Source organism: Cyprinodon variegatus, unplaced genomic scaffold (assembly GCF_000732505.1).
Source record: "Cyprinodon variegatus isolate N-32 unplaced genomic scaffold, C_variegatus-1.0 Scaffold93, whole genome shotgun sequence".
Classification (NCBI taxonomy): Eukaryota; Metazoa; Chordata; class Actinopteri; order Cyprinodontiformes; family Cyprinodontidae; genus Cyprinodon; species Cyprinodon variegatus.
In genome coordinates this window covers 78,838-97,892 of record NW_015150546.1, presented here as the reverse complement: position 1 = coordinate 97,892, position 19,055 = coordinate 78,838, and the positions used below count along the sequence as shown (strand labels likewise).

The 19,055-nt window shown below is 37.2% G+C and overlaps 2 protein-coding genes across 3 annotated transcripts in view; one reads left to right on the top strand and one right to left on the bottom strand.

Annotated features, from left to right (window-relative positions):
• The window catches only part of LOC107084144 (chromosome unknown open reading frame, human C11orf85), a 13,506-nt gene extending 9,191 nt beyond the window's left edge, over window positions 1-4,315 (top strand). Inside the window, exons 7-9 of the mRNA XM_015373835.1 lie at window positions 1,273-1,339; window positions 3,533-3,606; window positions 4,215-4,315. Of these exons, the coding sequence (XP_015229321.1) occupies window positions 1,273-1,339; window positions 3,533-3,606; window positions 4,215-4,254 (181 nt within the window). The 3' untranslated portion in view covers window positions 4,255-4,315. The remainder of the gene's footprint in view (window positions 1-1,272; window positions 1,340-3,532; window positions 3,607-4,214) is intronic.
• Window positions 4,316-4,524: 209 nt separating this feature from the next.
• Window positions 4,525-13,352, bottom strand: gpha2 (glycoprotein hormone alpha 2). Of its 2 annotated transcripts, XM_015373831.1 has the most exons (5): window positions 13,227-13,352; window positions 13,072-13,120; window positions 10,703-10,814; window positions 8,328-8,512; window positions 4,525-5,297 (listed from the first exon to the last, which is right to left on the bottom strand). In XM_015373831.1, the coding sequence occupies exons 3-5, from the start codon at window positions 10,812-10,814 to the stop codon at window positions 5,193-5,195; spliced, it is 402 nt and encodes a 133-aa protein (XP_015229317.1). In that variant the 5' UTR covers window positions 13,072-13,120; window positions 13,227-13,352; the 3' UTR covers window positions 4,525-5,192. The 2 variants fall into 2 exon arrangements, with proteins under 2 accessions (XP_015229317.1, XP_015229316.1); XM_015373830.1 differs by having other exon boundaries at window positions 13,072-13,234.
• Between the last annotated feature and the right edge of the window lie 5,703 nt (window positions 13,353-19,055).

Below are 19,055 nucleotides of genomic sequence, written 5' to 3'. Positions count from 1 at the left end.
TCACCAAGCCATTTGTCTTTGGGGGCCATCTTTCTGATGTACTCCTGGATCTTAGTTGTTTCATCCTGGACAGTGGTCTTGACACTCACTAGCCCTTGGCCTCCCTCGCTACGCTTGGTGTACAGTCTCAGGGTGCTGGATTTGGGGTGGAACCCTCCATGCATCGTGAGGAGCTTTCTCGTCTTGATGTCAGTAGCCTCTAACTCCTCCTTTGGCCAGTTTATTATACCAGTGGGGTATCTGATGACTGGTAGGGCATATGTATATATATATATATATATATTTGTGGTAATATTCAAGTTTATCACCTATACATTTGAGGAGTTTATTGTGGCATAGTTTCTAGCATGATGTGCAGAAACTCATTTTGAAGATCGAATGGAAAATGGAAATTTGTATTAATGAGTTTAGGAACCTTGAGTTGTGAAAATATTACTAATACAACAACAGTGGCGTTGGATGTAGGAGTTTGCCCTGAAATCGAAGGATTGATGGTTCAAGCCCCGGCTCCGACTTTTCAGTGTTGTTGTATCCTTAGGCAAGACACTTCACCTGCACCATCTACTGATGCATTTTATAAAACATCCGGTATCATCTTGCATTTATCATAATATCGACAGGAGAAACTGAGTCTAACATACAAACAGATTATTCTTGTCTTGTAGAAACACATGTTAAATAAACAAAAAAAAAAAACCTGTTAATTAACATCAACTATAGATGATTTATGGGACAATATTTCTAAAACTTAAATAGTCTTTTTTTCTAAAAAAAGAAAAAAGATGTGACATTGTGAAGTTTTATACTATCTAAGTCAGGTGTGAGTAATTCCAAATATAGCATTTATGTGAAAGCTCTAGATGAATTTCCCTTTACTATGAATGTTTGTGACTTTATAATGTTATAATGACATTAAAGATGTTCTATTAAGAATGCAAATCCTTTTACGGTGATCCATAAATCACATTAAGAGTAAATTAATCAATAAAATCAAAAAACAAAAATGATTTAGAAACATAATTATATAATAGTAATGATATATTTTTTAATTTAAATGTAATAAGATATTTTCAGCACATAAAGCTGATTCTTTTACAGCTTTATGGGGAGTAAAGATATTTTGCAGTTAGGAGCAAAGTTTCTTCTGTTTTATGGCCTTTCATTTGCTCTGCTTCCTGCACTGTTTTTTTGATCATTCTATTACTGTTCCACCTAACAGAGAAATAACATGTAAGGTATCCTACTAAAGGTACCATTCCATCTGTCTTGCAGCAAGAAAAGGATGAACCATCCCCACACAGTGAAGGAGGCAGTGGATGATTCAGCACCCACTGATGAGGTGAAGCTTTTAACCATTATCCTGCTTAGATTCAAGTTATTTTAGGTTATGCACTTCCAAATAGTTAAATTCTTATATCCCCTTTTCATTTCCTCTCTAATCCGTGTATATGTAAAAATAGAAGCAGATGTGTGGCGTAACCATCTTTGTTGAAGCCTCGGGCAGGCCACACTGACAGTTGGGATAACGAGGGTGATTATGTTAATAATGGCATTACATCAGGCTGTATGAGTACATGTGTGATTGAGTCTATGTGAGCAGGCGAGGAAATGGTGTTTCTGGAGCTTGTGCTTCAGTTTGATTAGAAACTCCCAAAATTACCCTACTCCGCTCCCATAATGCCCTTTGCCTTTTTATCTCACCTCATCCTTTGTTTTTATACTTGTCCGATTTACCTTTTTTCACTGAGAGTTCTCTAAGAGTTTGTTCTTGTTGTTATGAAGTAAAATAAAGGATTTCAAACTGTCAGCCTTGGAAGATGCACTACAAATCTCACTCTGCAAGCTTTTAAAAGAATTCAGCCTGCAATTTCTGCACAAATCTCTTTTTCTTACAAACCAGCTCCTAATAGGTGTAGTGAATGATTTCACATCGTCTCTTATTTATGAGGGTTTCTTAAAAGTCTAGAAAACAATGAGGTTTGATTAAGGTGTTTTTCCAGGTCTGGATAATTGGGAAATTAAATCCATTTATCCAGCTATCCATTGACGGGCTATAAATTAATTAATTTCCTAAACCAGATATCCATCAAATCTATACATACAGTATTTATTACTCTGTCAGTCTGTCCATCCATGAATAAGAGAATATGAAAATACGTTTTTTTTTCTTAATTATAGAATATTAGATAATTTTAAGAACATAACATATTCTGAATGAAATTGCATTTATTAACATTTCAGCTAAAGAAAAATAATTGAAATTTGAAAAAAAAATTTTTTTTTTCCTTGGCTTATAAAATCTCATGTCTTGGTAAGAGGAAAACTCAGCAGACTACTGGCAGGGATTTTGATTTGTTTTATGGATGAGCAAGGAACATGTTTGATTTATTGCTCCTTGCTCATTTATCTGGTATTTACTTTTGCTTTATTAATACATTACTTCACCTAACATTACAATTGACTCCTCCAAATTTAAGAGTTTAACACCTTTAAAAGCAATTAATTCATTTTATTCATTTAGCCCAACTAAATTAATGTAATATTTTTTACAGTTCCAAGTAGATAGCTTGATTGTGATGTTATTTTTTATGATAGATTTATCTTTTTCTGGTGTTCTTTTTGCCTCTGATATTAAATGCTGTGAAACTAGAGGGAGTTTTACTGATATGTTTTTCCTTTTTGGACACTTTATATGATGCATAACAACCATGTTTACCCCTGGGAGCAGCTCATTAATATCTCTAAAGCTAAATTAATACTTCAACCACTTCCGCATGTATCCGTTGAGCTACAACGAAGAGCTGGGAATGCAGAGCAAGGAGAAGAGAAAGAAACAAGAAATTAAAGCCGTCTCTTCCATCAATCATTTTGGGCAATGTATGGTCTTAAAAAAACAGATTTGACTGTACTTCTTCAGCAAGATGCTGCTTACATCTAGAAGATGCTCTTCTATTAGTATGCTGAGGAGAGTATGATCTCTTCCTCCATAATCTGCTGGGGTAACAGTATTAGAGCTAATGGACTAGGGACTTCCCTAGAACCTCTGGAGTTGGTTTCATAAAGAAGAATTCTTCATAAAGTGAAGAACATTATGGACACCAGTGAGCATTCTCTTCAGAAAACTGTTTAGAGGCTGTAAGAGGCTCCTCCACGTCAAGTACAAGACAGACCGCTTTAGAAGATCTTTTCTACCTACAGCTATCAACACCTTTAAAACTTGTTGAAAAAATTGTACCGTAGTTACTGCAGCATTTAATATCTCTTTTAGATTAAGGACGTATTTTTGAATTCAACTGGGTTGAAGTCGATTTCATCATTTTGCTGCCTCTGCAGCAATCCCTCAATCTGGGCAAGTTTAGAGGTTTTGGTGTTGAAAGATACTTAAAATGAAAAAGAAATGATTTTTTAGATGTCATCCTTCCCCCTTTTTTTTTAGATTCCTACTTTTATCTATATATTGTACAAGATTGAGCTGTGCTGACTGATCATAAAGACCTCTTTAAGTTTATTAAAAGTTTGATTTCTTTTCTAGCCTCAGGCTGAACAGTGCACACCAGAGAAACAGAGGATGACCGGGAACCCCGGGATTCTAAAGCGACTGGTCAGGTGGGTCAAAGATGGGACAAAGAGAAAATATAAGAGAGAAAAATATCTATGAGAGAAATATATTCCTTTTTAAATAAACTACCAACATCAATTGCATCTGCTTGGCAGGAAACACTCAAGCTGTAAAGTTAGAAGAGTCTTTTTCAGTAACTAATTGATAAAACCACCCAGGGCTGAGGTCATCTCCTCAGTATTCAGTGTGTGGTAAAGGAGACACAGCACAAAGCCCTGAACCCACAACCATATATCATATTAGGACAAAAACTAAAAAAAAAGGCAAGGCTGAACTCCGCACTCAGATGATGATTATGTCACCAGGTTTTATTGACTGTCAGGCCCAGAGCTAAAACAAGAGCTGAGCTGTACTGTAAGTGTTCAAGAAAGAGGTTTTTAGAGATTACACAGCGTTGGGGAAATCCAGCTATTATCTGCACAGACTTTTTAATATTCTTCTGTCAAGTGTGGTGAGAACCGTGCCAGATGTCCTCAGGCACATTAAGGATTGACAAGCCCATGTATAGTGTAAGCTTGTGTTTCATGCTTAGAGGCATATGCAGTAGCTGCCATATGAAATGAACTTTTTGTGTTCTTTGTCTTTCTTTTTGCAGAAACATCCTCCCATTCATCTTCAGACCTCCTGAGAATTAAGACTTTTAGGGATGTTTTTAGTGACTGTTATAGTGATTGGTTCAGATGAAATTCATTCTTGGATATCCAAATAAAATAAAGAATTCATTACAATGAGTACAAGTTGCAAAATAGGCAAAGTTTTATTGATAGAAGGAATATAGTGCATTGTTTTTCATTTAATTTAGCATTTCCAACAGTCTCACTTTCATTTATAGATATTATTTACAGTTGGTAGTTTAAGTTCAGATCCCTAATAATAAATACATTTTGTACATTCTTTTGGTCTCCTCTTGTGTTATTGCAAAATGTTTGATCATTATTCATTCACATTTTCTGTGATTTGTACCGATTTTATTTTCCAAGACAGCTGAGAGTTTGGTGAATAACCAAGTAAAAAACTTAACGATTAATACAGATTCTCTGATTTGCATTTTGTATCTCCCTGTTATTCTCGGCTCTAAAAATATATATATTTTAAGGAAAAGTTTGTTGGCATAATATGAACAGCAAATGACAGTGAAACAAGAATCCTATTATCAATAAAAAAAAAAACTTTAAATCTATCCACAGTTGATTTCAGAGTTTAGTCAAAAGATTTTAAACACCAATCAAAGAAGGCTGCAGTCCTGCAAAGTCAGCATTTCTGAAACAGATATTCAGACATCAGTAGGACTTTAGACAACCATCCTTCATGCTGAGCAGGTAATGAGCCATCTGAGACAGGTGTGTTTCATCAGGGCCAAACGTAATGGCTGAGGGACACCAGTCCTCTGGAAATGGAGATTAACACCCTCTTATTGATGATTAAAATGATTGAAGTTATATAGAAATGAGGCAAATGGACAGAAGTTGAAAAAAGCTGTAGTGTTTTTGTGTTTTTTTTCTATCTCTGTAAACTATAATCTTTTCATCCTGCAAATCATATTTGCTGCATTTTGTCCTGAAGCGATAAAAAGTCAGTAGCGTGATTTGCGGCACATGTCACATCGACATGCCTTTGCCGTCAGGATCTCGATTTCGTCGTAGTGCAGACCTCGTGGGCAGTCCAGTCGAACTTTGACCTGGAAAAAAAGCAGAATATCCACTTGATGAAATGAGCCAAACTCCAGTCCACAAATGGCTGCCTTTAGCAGTACTTAAAATATATTTGCAAGTTTAATAAAAATATATTTATTAACTAGTAAAAGCCAAAGAAAGTTAGATCAATCAAACTAGATGCCACAGCAAATCATAGCTCAGTAATGAGAAATAGTGGTCTTTAAAAATATGTGCTCTTTTAAAAAAACATCTTAATCTAGGACTCTAGTTATATAAAAGATGTGTGATTTTTATTCACTAAACTGCTATTAGCTGTACTTAATCTTTAAATCTGTAAATCCTCTATTGAAAAAAGAGAAGATAAAAGAATAAAAAGTCTGACAATTTATCCATATTTTATGAAGTTTTTAAACATCATTAATCCTATTTATCATTTAGGTCAGGCATCCCCAACCTCGGTCGTCGAGGCCCGCTGTCTTGCAGGTTTTAGAGGTGTCCTTGCCAACAGCACAGCTGATTTTAATTGAAAGCTGATTAACAGGCTTTTGCTCTCCCCAATCATTTTAATCAGCTGTGCTAAAGCAGGGAAACCTCTAAAACCTGCAGGACAGCGGCCCTTGAGGACCGACTTTGGGGATGCCTGATTTAGGTGAATCCAAATTCGTAAAGGTACATTGTGTAATAATTAAAGGGATTTACTGACATGAGTGGTATATATATAATCTATACAGTATGTTTGTTTTTTATTTATTTAATTGAATGTTTCAATCTTTATGTTTGCCTTGCCATAGAAATTGCTTTATAATTACATAAGAGTCGGTTCAGATTTGTGGAGGCAGACATCTTTTGTGCCACGGCAGCCCAGAGCTGACAAACTAGTGACTGTAGAGATCACTATAATTCTTAAATGTGACTGCAGCATGTTGGCCTATGTACAATCCTGCACAGACTAATAAAATATGGTTTATAATATTATCTATGTAAACTAGACTAGCGGTTGAGATCCTTTGGAGTGAGCAGACTCCTGCTTAAAACCTTCCATGACTCTGCGGTGGCATCAGTCTTCATCTACGCTGTCGTCTGCCGGGCCCCTGGCAGCGCAGAGTGGGACATAAAGAGATTGAACAAACTAGTGACAAAGACCACTTCTGTCCTAGGCTGCACCCTGGACTCAGTGGAGGAAGTGGCTGAGTGGCTTACATCCATCATGGACAACACCTTCAGTCCTCGGCACCAGACTGTAGAGGAGCTGAGTAGCTCCTTTAGTGAAAGACTCTACAATGCGGCAATACAACAGCAATAACTAGTGCAATGTATAATGTGCAATGTACTGTTTCATACCCTGTGCAATCACCTGTTTCTCTATATTTGAAACCAATTGCAATAACTATAAATATAAATATCCCTATCCTCGGCCGGGAATCAGTGACTGTGTCGGAATGTCTGCCCTAATCACTATAATGGGCACTAGAGACTGACATTTTTTCGGGAATCCCACGGGTCACGGGATTCCCGTTGGATGGGAGTCAGTATTAGTAACGATCACGTGATTGGGACGGTACAGGATTAAACATTAACGGGAGCAGGAGCAGGAGCAAACCGATAATAACTAAAAAAAAAACTAGGATTGATGCCAAAAAATACAATAAAATAGAAAGAAAAAAAAATCCAGTACTGGCGCAGCCATTTTGTAGTTTTTTTCCTTGAAGCCTACAGTACACTATACAGTAATGCGAGTCAAAAAAACTACACGACCAAAAAACCAACAGTGTTTCCGCTCTGAGTTTTTCACCCGCGCTCAAAAACAACAATGGAGGGACCAACAGTTACAGTAGTGGCAAACTCGACTTCAAAAAGTTTGATTTGCAACTCAAGCTGAATGAGAGTGGTGCAGGAGCGGGAGTCATTCTGAATGGGAGCGGGATGGGAGTGGGAGTAATTTCACCAGGAGTGGGACGGGACAGGATTTAGATTTCTACTCTGGCCCGGGATCGGGACGGGACACCATTTTTTTCTGTGGGAGTGGGACGGGACAGGAGTGAAAATCCACTCCCGTGTCAGTCTCTATTGGGCACTATATAGTGATTAAACTATGTTAAATGAGTGTCCGAACATCTAGAGGATGAGAGAGTAGTGAACTTGAAATTTCCCACAATGTTCCTTGAAAAGTAGTGATCATCCATGGTCCCTAGATGAGCAGATGTATCCCGGAATGCTTTGCGAGACCACTCCTCGCAAAGCATTATGGGATTTCTTGTCACAGCAGCCGACAGTAGCTACCCGACAGCAGTGACAAATAAAAAAGATGGCGTAGACACCATGCAGGGAGGCTGAGTCACATGACTAATGGGGAACGATAAGTAGTCATCATCTGTCTGAAAGGTAAGTTAACTGAGTTTGCTAAAAAATCCACTCTATAGTCCCGTTTATATATGACTGAGGGATTTAAGGGTTAGGGTGGGCGATTGGACACAGCAAAGCAGAGTGGTGGAAGATCAGATTTGTCCGCCGGGCAGAGAAAGGTCACAATGCAGGATAGAGTTGCTATGGCTTAAAGAGAGGAGGATTGTGTGCCATCGAAGTATAACAGTCTTCTGAGGAGCCGCTGCAGCTCACACTGTACCACTGTAATTTTGATGTGTCTATATGATAAAGTAGGGTTAATAATGTTTTAAAAAATTAATTCAATATGGCTGAATTCTCCAAGTATTTATTCTTTTATCTTCTCTTTTCAATAAAGCATTAACAAATTCAAAGCGTGGGATTAAGTGCAGCTAAGAGCAGTTTGGTGATAAAATCACACTTTTTTATGTAACTGAAGNGTGGGATTAAGTGCAGCTAAGAGCAGTTTGGTGATAAAATCACACTTTTTTATGTAACTGAAGTCCTAGAGGCTCTCCGAACACTTAAATTAGATACTAACATATATTTTTTTAACCTATAAAACCTATATGTATGTCAGCTATTAACTATTTACCGAAGTGGTACATGTTCTAACAACTTCAGAAATCACTTATCTAGACTAAATAGGTGTCAATAAAACAATTCCTCACCTTGGCATCCTTGCTGATGGTGCAACAGCGTGATGCAGAGGTGATGTTGTGCGTGAAGTTTGACGCCACCAGAACGGAGTATCTGGATGGGAAAGCACTGGACTCACAGTAGCCCACGCAGGCGTACACCAGATGGGTGCCTTTACAAGTTCCCCGACGGTCACTGCGGATGGTCACGTTGATGGCTGGAAGACATGACAAACAGGATGTGTAACTGGCATGGGGGTTTCCTTATTGGATTTACTCTGACATTTGTAAATAATGATTTTTGAGATGTTGCATAAAATCTGAAAAAATACAGAAATGATAAAGTAAAAAAAGACAACTCGTAGTATTGCTGCAAATTTCAGCTTAATTTACATCACAAGCAAGTGAAAATATCAGAATATAGAAAAAAAATCACATATAATCATATAAAAAAAATTCTTAAAATGCCTTTACATTGCATTATTTAAATTAGTGGAGCAAAACCTGGTCTCTGTAAACATATTTCTGTGGGTGGTTCTATTAATATATCAATTAATGTTTACAATTAGCAACAGTGTGATTGAATAAACTATAGGTGGGCACATTTGTTGAAAGCGTGTCTACCTGATGAAGTGTGGCTGGACACCATTCTGGATCAGTAGTGCAAGAAAATAATATTTTCATCAGAGCCCAGCTGTGGGTGAATAAAGCTTAATGTAGTTGCTAAAGAATAATCATGGTACATAAAAAAACCTCTTTGTACAGAAAACTCAATATGAGCCTGAATTCTAATTTTCAGTTTTCAGATCACTGAATCTAGATGCTAAGGAAACCCATTAAATGAAATTGTTTTAGAAACTGTTCTCAAATCAAATTTGGAATTAAATGGGGAAAATAAATAACATTTAGTACTTTGCTGCAGGCCTGCATGTCCAATAGGTTGCGTTTCTGTATTTTTAAAGGTCTAATTTCATCATAAACTGCCATGTTCGCTGGCTTGTCATTCAGCTCTTGTGGGTTTTTTACCTCCAAAACAAACAGCTTGAGGTTTTCTGCCCTTGCTCTAACTGGATGCTTCACTTTTATTAATATGTCACTTTTTTGTCTGTTTTTTTTTGACCAAGCAGACATTTAACATCCACCATCTTATGCCATTCTCTCAATTAACTTTCTGGAAAGAGTAAGATAAGTTTTTCCCATTTGGATGTGAAGATATTTATGAATATGATTAGAATAGAATTAATTTACAAGCAGCTTTTTTAATACTTAGCAGTACTTTACAAATAATAAAAAAAATATTTTCTTGTTTCTATTCTATAGAATAACATTTTTTAACTTTTACTCTTGTTCTGAAAAAAGCAATTTTAAGTATTTAGCAGTTTTATTCCATCCATCCATGCATCCATCCATCCATCCGTCCGTCCGTCCATCCATCCATCAATCCATCAACCCATCCATCCGTCCGTCCGTCCGTCCGTCCGTCCATCCATCCATCCATCCATCCATCCATCTTCTGCTTATTCTGTCAGGGTTACGGTTAGTTCAGTCAAATATCCTGCAGTCAATGGGCGAAAGGTAGGGCACACCCTGGACAAATCGCCAGTCTGATGCAGGACAAGTTTTTTTTTTTCTTAAGTTTTTTAATTCCTTAATCAATAATGTTATAGTGTACCAAGGGTCCAGCCTCTTCAAAACCTTTTTTTTTTTTTTTTTTTCTTCAAAGTAAACTTCAACATCTTCTGTAGGGGCCTAAATTCAGTTTAAGTTAAGTTAAAAAGAAATCATGAATAAGTTACAGTACATATCAGAAAGTAAAAGGTTCTTATATTCAATGTTTCTAATTGTACTGAGGTTCTTTTGCAAATCTGCACAGTTTTGTTTCTGGATGTTGAGGGGAATGGCTTCTGCTTCAGTGTTAGTCAGGTAATTGGAGTGGAGCCACACAGTTTTTTGACCTAATTTATTTTTCTCCTTATCTACTTTTATTATTTCATTTTTTATGGGAATATAATATCTGTATTGTTTTTTTATTTTTGAAGTAAATGGTTAAATCTAATGGAGAAGATTTCATTTGTTGTTTTGTTTGTTTTTTGCCATCAAGCGGGTTACAGAGGGGAAAAGAGCGTCAAGCTTATGGCTTCATTACTTAGGAAACTACATCTTCCTTGAACTGGGTTGCAGAGATGTTGATTTTGTGTTTAATGTTAACCAGCCACCTTTATAAGTGAAGACTTAGGAGTTATCTTCTGAACTTCACTACTCATTGACATAATGAGACTTCTGCACGTCTGCATTTATTTAAGAGTTTCTTCCTTAACAGCAAGTTGTTTAACAAATTTCTACATTTTTTTGGAACAAAGTAGATTTTATTTTTTCTGGATGTCTTGTTCTTTCTGATTGAAACTCACGATATAGGTGACATCCTGGGGTTTGTCCCTCTTTGCTCCATCCAAGAGGAGAAAATAGCAGCAGCAGTGACATCAGGGCCAGTAGACAGATGTGTAGGACGCTCTGCGACATCTGTGCGGATCAAACAAAACAGGATGTTAGATTCTGCTAGAGTCCCATAAGTAATTACGAAGCTTCTACTTGAAAAAGTTAATTTTTAAACTTTTGATTTCTTTATTCTTAATAGGTGGAAGCCTTTCTTAATTGATAAAATAAACTGTTTTCTTTTCTAGGCTGAAAAATAAACAGTCTCATCCTGGTCTGCTCCATTTCTCCTCAAATCAAAATCCCCCTGCCCTGCATGTATTAATCTGAGGTGATTTCCCCTCCTGCAGGACTGCCTGAATAATAACAGTCCTGTCTGAGTCTTTCCAGTCTGCCTCATCGAACAGTTACCTGCAGTTACATGCACACATACAACTTCCTCATGCACAGCACCTCTGTGAACAGTAAGCATCGCATTATATCAACAATAGTACAATGAAAATATTTGCTTTATCTTAAGTCACTCTTTATGTGCAGAATTATACGTCAAGTGAAGCCCGACTCCACCTGACTCACACACTTCCACAACTGTGCAAACAAAGCAAAATTTTTCCTGGTAATTTGGTGATCCTGACCTCTGCCCTCTATTTTGGAAGCTTTTTCCAAATTTGTGCATCAGCTGTGTGGCACCAGCAGCAGAAACACCCCCACTGGGAATCAATTAGTACTGTAGGGAACAATCAGAGTACCACTTCACCTCTGGGGATGTGAATCTGTGCGCTAGGCTCTTTGTGAGCTGATGGGGAAATGTCCAATTTTTGCTCCTATGTCGGAGTTTCCACCTCTGAAGGTTTGTTTTTCATTAAAGGGTGACAGAACCCTCTCTCTGTCAGAGGTAATTATCTTTAAATGTTCAAATTAATTTAGTGCAATGAATTCTCTATGAAAATAGTTCAAGTTTGCACAACAAAATAGCACTCTTTTAAATTCCAAATTTGTTATGCCACTCTTAGGATTTATATTTTTAAGGATGTAGATTGTTAACTAAATGGAAAATGTTTAGTTAACAATTTAAGTTACAACCAAAAGTTTCAGTGTGTGTTATTGAAAGTGGTGCACAAATGTGAATTGAGAGGAAATGATGCTCGGCCCTACAAAAATCACTGCATCCCCTATTTTGTAGTCAGGCCATTTTACTGCAGTACTCATCTCATCAATCCAGGTGGAACTGACTGCCTTTAGTTGCCACCTGATTACTAAGTTTCCTTCTTGTGTGTAATTTGGCATTGGTGTAAATCCAGCTGTTCTGAGAAGCCCTTGGAGAACATTGGTGACCAACACCCATCATGAGGACCAAGGAACATAGCAGACAGCTCCTAGAGTTCACAGCAGAGTTAGGTTATGAAAAAAAGATCTGATTGGTCCATCATCTGAAGATAGATTGCTAATCTTTTTAGATGTGTCCATCCCACTAATCAGAAAGGCTAAATAGCAAAGCATCCAAGTCTCCCATGCTGATTCTGGAGGGGTTGCAGATACCTACAATCAGTATGAGAGTATGGAGCTAAATAAGGGCCATAAAGCTTGTTTGAGAAAAAAAATATATATATTTCAAACTACTTGTCTGCAATTTTGGAAGTCCGCCTTATAAATCAATTAAGCCAATTGTAAAGCAAGTGGATTCAGATGAAAGAGACGCATCATAAAAGACTTATAGCTGTAACAGCAGTGATAGACAGCATTTAAAAGAATTAACTCAGAGGGACCATATCAAATGCAAGCCCTACTTTTCAGATTCTTTTAGTTGTTGCTTGTAAACATAATAGAAAACCATTCATTATCATATCACAAATACGTACTCCTCTGTGTTGGTCTGTCACATAAAATAAACTAACAGTTAAGTTTACTAATAATTAAATTATTCACTTGTGCAGGGACCTTTGTATCTCTCATACCAAATAGCTGCTAGTTAATTAGATTCACATGATTTTTTTTTCCCCCAAATGGAATAGCTCCATGTTAAATTTACACCAAGCCAAGTTTTAGTTCAGAATTTTTTTAAATGCAATTTGTTGTTTTGTTAAAAAAAATATGAACTAATGCCTTTCAAAATAAAAATACAGAATATGCAAAACACTGATCTCAAGATGAATCTGATTGGTGTAACCATGATTTTAAAGTTCCAAAGTTAATATGAAGATTAAGAAAAATATGTTGGAGCCTTTTTAGTTAAATGCTGTTTACAGAAAAAATTCCTTTTTATCTCTTGAAGAAGAACAAGGATAAAAAGATTATAAGTCATTTTCCATAATTACATAGATGATGTAATGAAACTGATTCTTACCTGGACAGCTGAGAGTTGTGAAGTTTAGGTGAGTTGTCTAACAGCTGTCCTAAGCACCATACAGGGATATAAGTAACGCAGGTAGAAGTGATGGCACTTAAAGCCCTTGGCACACCCACAATTACAAAGATAAGTTTTGTGGGATTCCCCCTCACCTCAACCGACTTATCGTCCTCCTCCTCTGAAGATTATCTTCCTACCTGCACAACCAAATATTACAATAATATCCTACTTTTTAACCTCCGTCTCTAACTTTTTGCTTCTTGTTCCTGATATTCCCTCCTTGTCCGCTGGTTTTAAACCTTTTCAGGGGAAGCGTACTGCAGTGACACAGAGGAAAACTAAATTGGTTTTTCCATCAAAGCAGAACACACACACATACAGTCAGCTTTACCATACCACCTTCACAGAGAGAGTCTCAAATGTAAAAACACACATTTATGTACAAAAAAAAATCACATTAGGATAAAGTTTGGACCTCAGGAGTTGGTTGATGATTAGATAACTGGTGTATAACCCCCCCAAAAAAGCATAGGCAAGGCACTGCTGGATTTTCCCTCTGCTGCAGCAGCAGGAAGGACAGGGTCGGGTCAGAAGATCCTGCGGGTTTGGATCAGCTGTGTGTCTGTTCAACACATGGTGGGTATATTGTGGTGAAGTGTTGGCTCTGTGTCATCCTAGCAACAATACTTACCAAACCCCACATACTCTTATAGATTCTGCAGAGGTGCACCAGTGGTGACTTACAGTAAGCTCTCCAGAAAACAGTTTTATACTATAACTTTTAACATAGATATGTTTTAAATTTTGCAAAACCTCAGATACATGATGAAAATTGTATAGTTTTATAATATATTTTGTGCAACTTGAGCTGCTGGCATTTCTGAAAGTAGAATGTTTTTTAGGCACTCATGAATTGGGTGCAGAAAGCTAAAAAGCTACCAATGGGTGTCACAGACATGGTTTTTTTTAATGGTTTTCAAAAAATCTAAAATTGAATAAATTATATTGTAAGGCTTTCAAAGTTTGAAATATATTCAAGTTTTCTTGCATTCTAGCTAATTCATAAAATTGTATTCATTCATAGATAATGTATTATATTATATATTATTATGAATAACATATTATTTTATTCATTCATAAATAACATTTCAAAACATATTAAACAGTGAGGCAACTGCAATAAAAAATTAACCTTAGACATTCTCCCTCCTCACAATTTTTTTTTATTTATTTATTTTGTTTTATTATTTTTTTAATTCCAAGTATGTCATCTTAAAAAGGTACATGTGTCCAGGAAATATGTAATACAATTAATTTAGCTAAAAAAGAAGTGGGAAGAAGAAATCATATTAAATCCCATCTCTGTCTTCAATTATGCTATAACTTTATTGATTATCATAACTTCCTATCTGTTTAACTGAAAGAGAAGGGAAAAAAATGAATAAAAACAAAAATAAGATTTAAATAAATTCTGCTCCTTATTATAATATTTTGCTACATAATTAGAATCCTAACAATTTCTTTTTAATGTAATATTTAGGTAAAACCTGTTACCGGTAACTCACCGGCCTGTTTTATTAGTTACATTTGTTCAGTGTCTTAGCATAAAAAGGTCAGTATTCAAGCACAGCTTAGCTGCTAAATGCATTTAAGCACCTAGATGTGTAAAATCCAACTTGTAGAAGTTTAAACTGAGAGTCAAAAATGGGAATAAAGTGGATTTCAGCGGCATCATCTAGTTTGTTGTTACTGGTGCCAGATAGGCTTCACAGGGTATATCGAAAACGATGATCTAGCTGGATTTCCAGCAAAATTGTCCCCTGGATTTTTAGAGAATAGTTTGAAGAAAAGAAAACATCAAGTGAGCGGCAGTTGTTTAGATGAATAGGAGAGTAGACAGACTGGTTTACACGGGAAGAGAAATGCAGTGCTCATAATCATAATTTTCATAACCAAAGAATGCAGAATACCAATTATGGTAATTTATTTGGTAAAGACAAAAAAATAATTTTTGTATTTCACATGTATCCTAGTAACCTTGGCTTGTTTGCAAAGCTTGTCCCTTGTCGCAGAGACTACACCAGCTGCCTTTCAACAGAGAATAACAAATTGAGTCTATAATTCTCAAAATTGGACCAAAACCGACTGAGAAATTCAGCTGGTTTTTATATTTCACTTCCCAGCAGCCTGGGGCTGCACAGTGATGCAGTGGGTAGCACTGCTGCTTGCTGCATGAAGTTTGCATATTCTCCCTAGCATGCATGGGTTCTCTCCAGGTACTCCAGCTTCTTCCCCCAGTCCTAAAACATGACTGGTAGGTTATTTGGCTTCTCTAAGTTATCCTTAGGTGTGAGTGCATGTCTATGTTGCCCGGCAACAGACTGGCAACCTATCCAGGGTGCACCTCGCCTCTCGCCCATAGACTGCAGGAGATAGGTACTGACCCACTGTGGAGAAAATGGATGGACTGGTGGACTTCACAGCAGCCAGTTTTAACTTTTTTGAAGATTTAGCTTGTTCGGGTTTACTGCATGCTTGCATGCTTTAATGACCCTGTCCAAAGGATTGATTTCTTTAAGATCCATGGCCATAAGGAGTGAATCATGGCTGAAAAAAATCTGCCTAATTTGAAAGACATGTTTTCTTGTTTTTCCTAAGTAATCCAGGGATCACATTAGAAAGTCTGGAGAGAAATATGTTTCTTTTGTTTAGATCTTAATCTTTATCTGTTAAACATGGTTCTACAGTGGCGTCTGGTGCAGGTGTTTGCCCTGCGATTGGAGGGTTGTCGGTTCGAGCTCTGACTTTCAGTGTCGTTGTGTCCACGTCAACTAGTTGGGGGTGGTGGCAGTGTAGGGCAGCCTTGCTGCTGTCAGTGAGGCTACAATGTAGCTTGTCACTATCAGTGTTTAAGTGTGTGTGAATGACTGAATGTAGTGTAAAGCACTTTGGTCAAGTCCTCCAAATTGGAAAAGTGCTATATAAGTACAGGCCATCTGCACCAGTTCAGGTCTCCAGCTGGTTCAGCCTCAACATTTACATAAAATTTAGTCAGAAGAAACCTGATGGTAACATTAATGATTACTTTAATACTAAGCCAGCCGGGGCTATACTGTTATTTCTTTCCAAACATCCTGGAAAGAAACACAATCACCTTACTGCCCCAAACATCAGTCTGATGGAAAGAGGAATGTGTGACACCATCCTCTCTCCATACACTCAAAGACGACGCTTTTGGCGTGCCGATGGTGGGTTACACATACAGTCACAGATTCTACGGTTTCCCACCGGCGAAGACAAGCCGAGACGATGGATCTGAATGAGCTGCAGCACCTAATCAACAGAGACACACACACCAGTTGACTCCATAGTGACTCAGCGAGGTCACTGGTGTTTGTGTCGCTCCTAGACTCTGCCGCATTTGGTTTTCATGGAAACCACTACATCTGAAGGAAGTCGTTAATGTGTCCACTTCCACCTCAGAGTTATTAGAGTAGCCTGTGTGAGTGTGGCTTACATCATATCCGTCTGCTTGTCATGCAGTGTGTGTTGAGTGTATATCTGTCACGTGTGTTTGTGTAATATTGGGCATACTGACAAAGTAAACAAAAGACTGGACAAAGTTTTCCTGTTTCTAAAATGACCTCCTTGTCTAAAACCACTTTTGTGTGGACGAATCATGTCTTCAACATTTCGCTTTTTTTTTTATTAATACACCTTGATAGCTTGCTTAAATTCTACATAAACATTTATGTGAAACTTTGTTCATGTAATTTGTAACCCCTTTATTAAGTACTTTAGATCTAATGGGAATTTACATCTCTCCGGTCTTGTTGATGTCATAGGAGAATTAGGAGACTGTTTTGAGATGATCAAATTAGGACTTGTTAGAATAAAATGTATGCTGAATACCATCTCAGAAGGTAGAATGCATCAGAACTTGGGGTCAATCCGTTAATTTCAAATAGATTCCTCTTGTTTTCACAGGAACAATGCAAACATAATGCCAAAACAAAGCATGTCACCGAGGTTCTGCTTATAAAATGGTAGCTAATGACAATTTTTCAACTCCTGCCCCTGTTTGGAATTTTATGCAAAATAAAATGTACTTATTACAACACTACCGTTTAAAACATAAACATGATCAATTTGTAATTCATCCATATCATACACAACTCAATATAAAATAAGTAAACTTTTGGTTTGTCTTTAACCACTTTTCTTTTTTTAAATGCCTGAAAAAGAACATTTTAAAATTAGATACGGTTTTGATGTCAGATGGTAATTAGTCCTAGAGCCTAGAACCCTTAACATAGAAGGCTATCTTTCAGAAAATGGTCTTGCAGCATTTTATTTTAGAGTGATGATTTGATGAGCTTCTAATAAAACGAAGGCTGCTTTGTCTCTCATTAAATGTACTTAGTGGCTTAGGTGCTAAATGAAAAATTAATTTGTGAATTCATTTAAGAAAGCAAAAGTTGCTAAAGCTATCAAAAAAGCTATTTTCCTAAGAAAATTCAGCTAAAGACGACTACAAGCGCATAATATACTAATTCTGTGAGCTTTGACAGTATAATTCACAAAGTCTCCCTTAAGAATTAAATGTTTAAAATGTTGAAAGATTCAATAAGTTCCTATGTCATCTGCAGTATTTACATTATGTGTTCAGAATTTGGTGTAAAACACCAAAGCATTGATTGATCCTGTATTGTTTATCCACCCATTATAAAGGGCTGGACCTGGGAAAAAGAGAGGAGGAGATTCACACCATGGCTGTACAGCCAACAAATCTGCATCAAATTTTATCTTGTCAACAAGAATGTGTCCTACACCTTGCTGAATTTGCACCAAGAAGAATTGAGGCTGTTTTGTAGTATCCATTGGTGTGGTGTGGCATGTAATTGAAGACAGAATAATGTACCAGGACTTTATACACATGAGTTAGTCCCAGTAAATGACCAAGTCAGCTCTTTTTACACTTAACCTGACAACGGTGGAATGGATGTACCTATTATGACCTGCAAGTAGCAGTTCGTCAAAGGAAATAGCTTTAACTGATTAGGCCAACCTCTAAAGAACTCCATAAGTTTTTGGGTATCTAGTTTAGCAGTGTGGCTAATTTCTAGGCAAGTGAGAATCTCCAAAAGATCAGCTGAGGGTCTTTGTGACTAGTCTCTGACATTATTGCTGCATATCACCACGTTGTGTGACGATGGCCGTACTGTGGTAGCTAACCAGTTAAAAAAGCAGGTTTATTGTGGTGGATGGCAGCGGGTGTGCTGCAGCTTAAGCTGTGCATACACTGTACATTTTTTTTTGCCCTTTTCGGGCTGATTCTCCAGTTGTTGAGAATTCTTCAATTGGGCCAACTTTCAGCCTGATCGTGCGTTGTGTAGTGTACAGGGGGTAACGAGGGGCGATCAGCCTCTTACAACCACCTCCCGATCAGAAATCGTAAGGTCGGGAGAAAATCAAACATGTTTGAAATTCAGTCAGCGCACAAACAAGGACTTTTCTTCTTCTACCTCTCAGACAAAAAAATTGACACCCCGTAGTAGCCATGTTTGCTCAGCTGTGTCTTTGTCTAAATTGGTCGCATCAGAGCATCGGGTCGCACAGTGTAAGAACATACATCGTGAGCTGTGAGCTCACACACTGTACGACAAAATCCTGTGGTTTTGTTGTACAGTGTGTGATTTGAAGCTGTGTGCAATGACTAAAAAAATTGTACAGTGTATGCCTGGCTTTACTTTAGGGCTTGTCAGAGCTGACTATTGTTCAGCCAAGAATTCATGTAATTGCTGACAACCTAAAAAAAAAACCATCAAATCCCATTCATGTGAATAAGATCATCACAAAACAACAAATAAACCTGAAGCTGAAATGTCAGATGTCAGCTTCTGTTCTCTGACTGCAACTATCATTACACTTCTTTACTCTAATTTGCACTACTTCCTCCTTAGACTTTGAGGCTTATTAAA

Bases quoted from the DNA above. Each gene is read 5' to 3' on its own strand.
- gpha2 (XM_015373831.1), bottom strand. From the start codon at position 10,814: ATGTCGCAGAGCGTCCTACACATCTGTCTACTGGCCCTGATGTCACTG. The intron at 8,513-10,702 runs GTGAGTTTCAAT...CATGTCTTCCAG, and splicing joins CCCAGGATGTCACCTATATC to CCATCAACGTGACCATCCGC. The intron at 5,298-8,327 runs GTGAGGAATTGT...CTTTTTTTCCAG, and splicing joins CCATCAGCAAGGATGCCAAG to GTCAAAGTTCGACTGGACTG.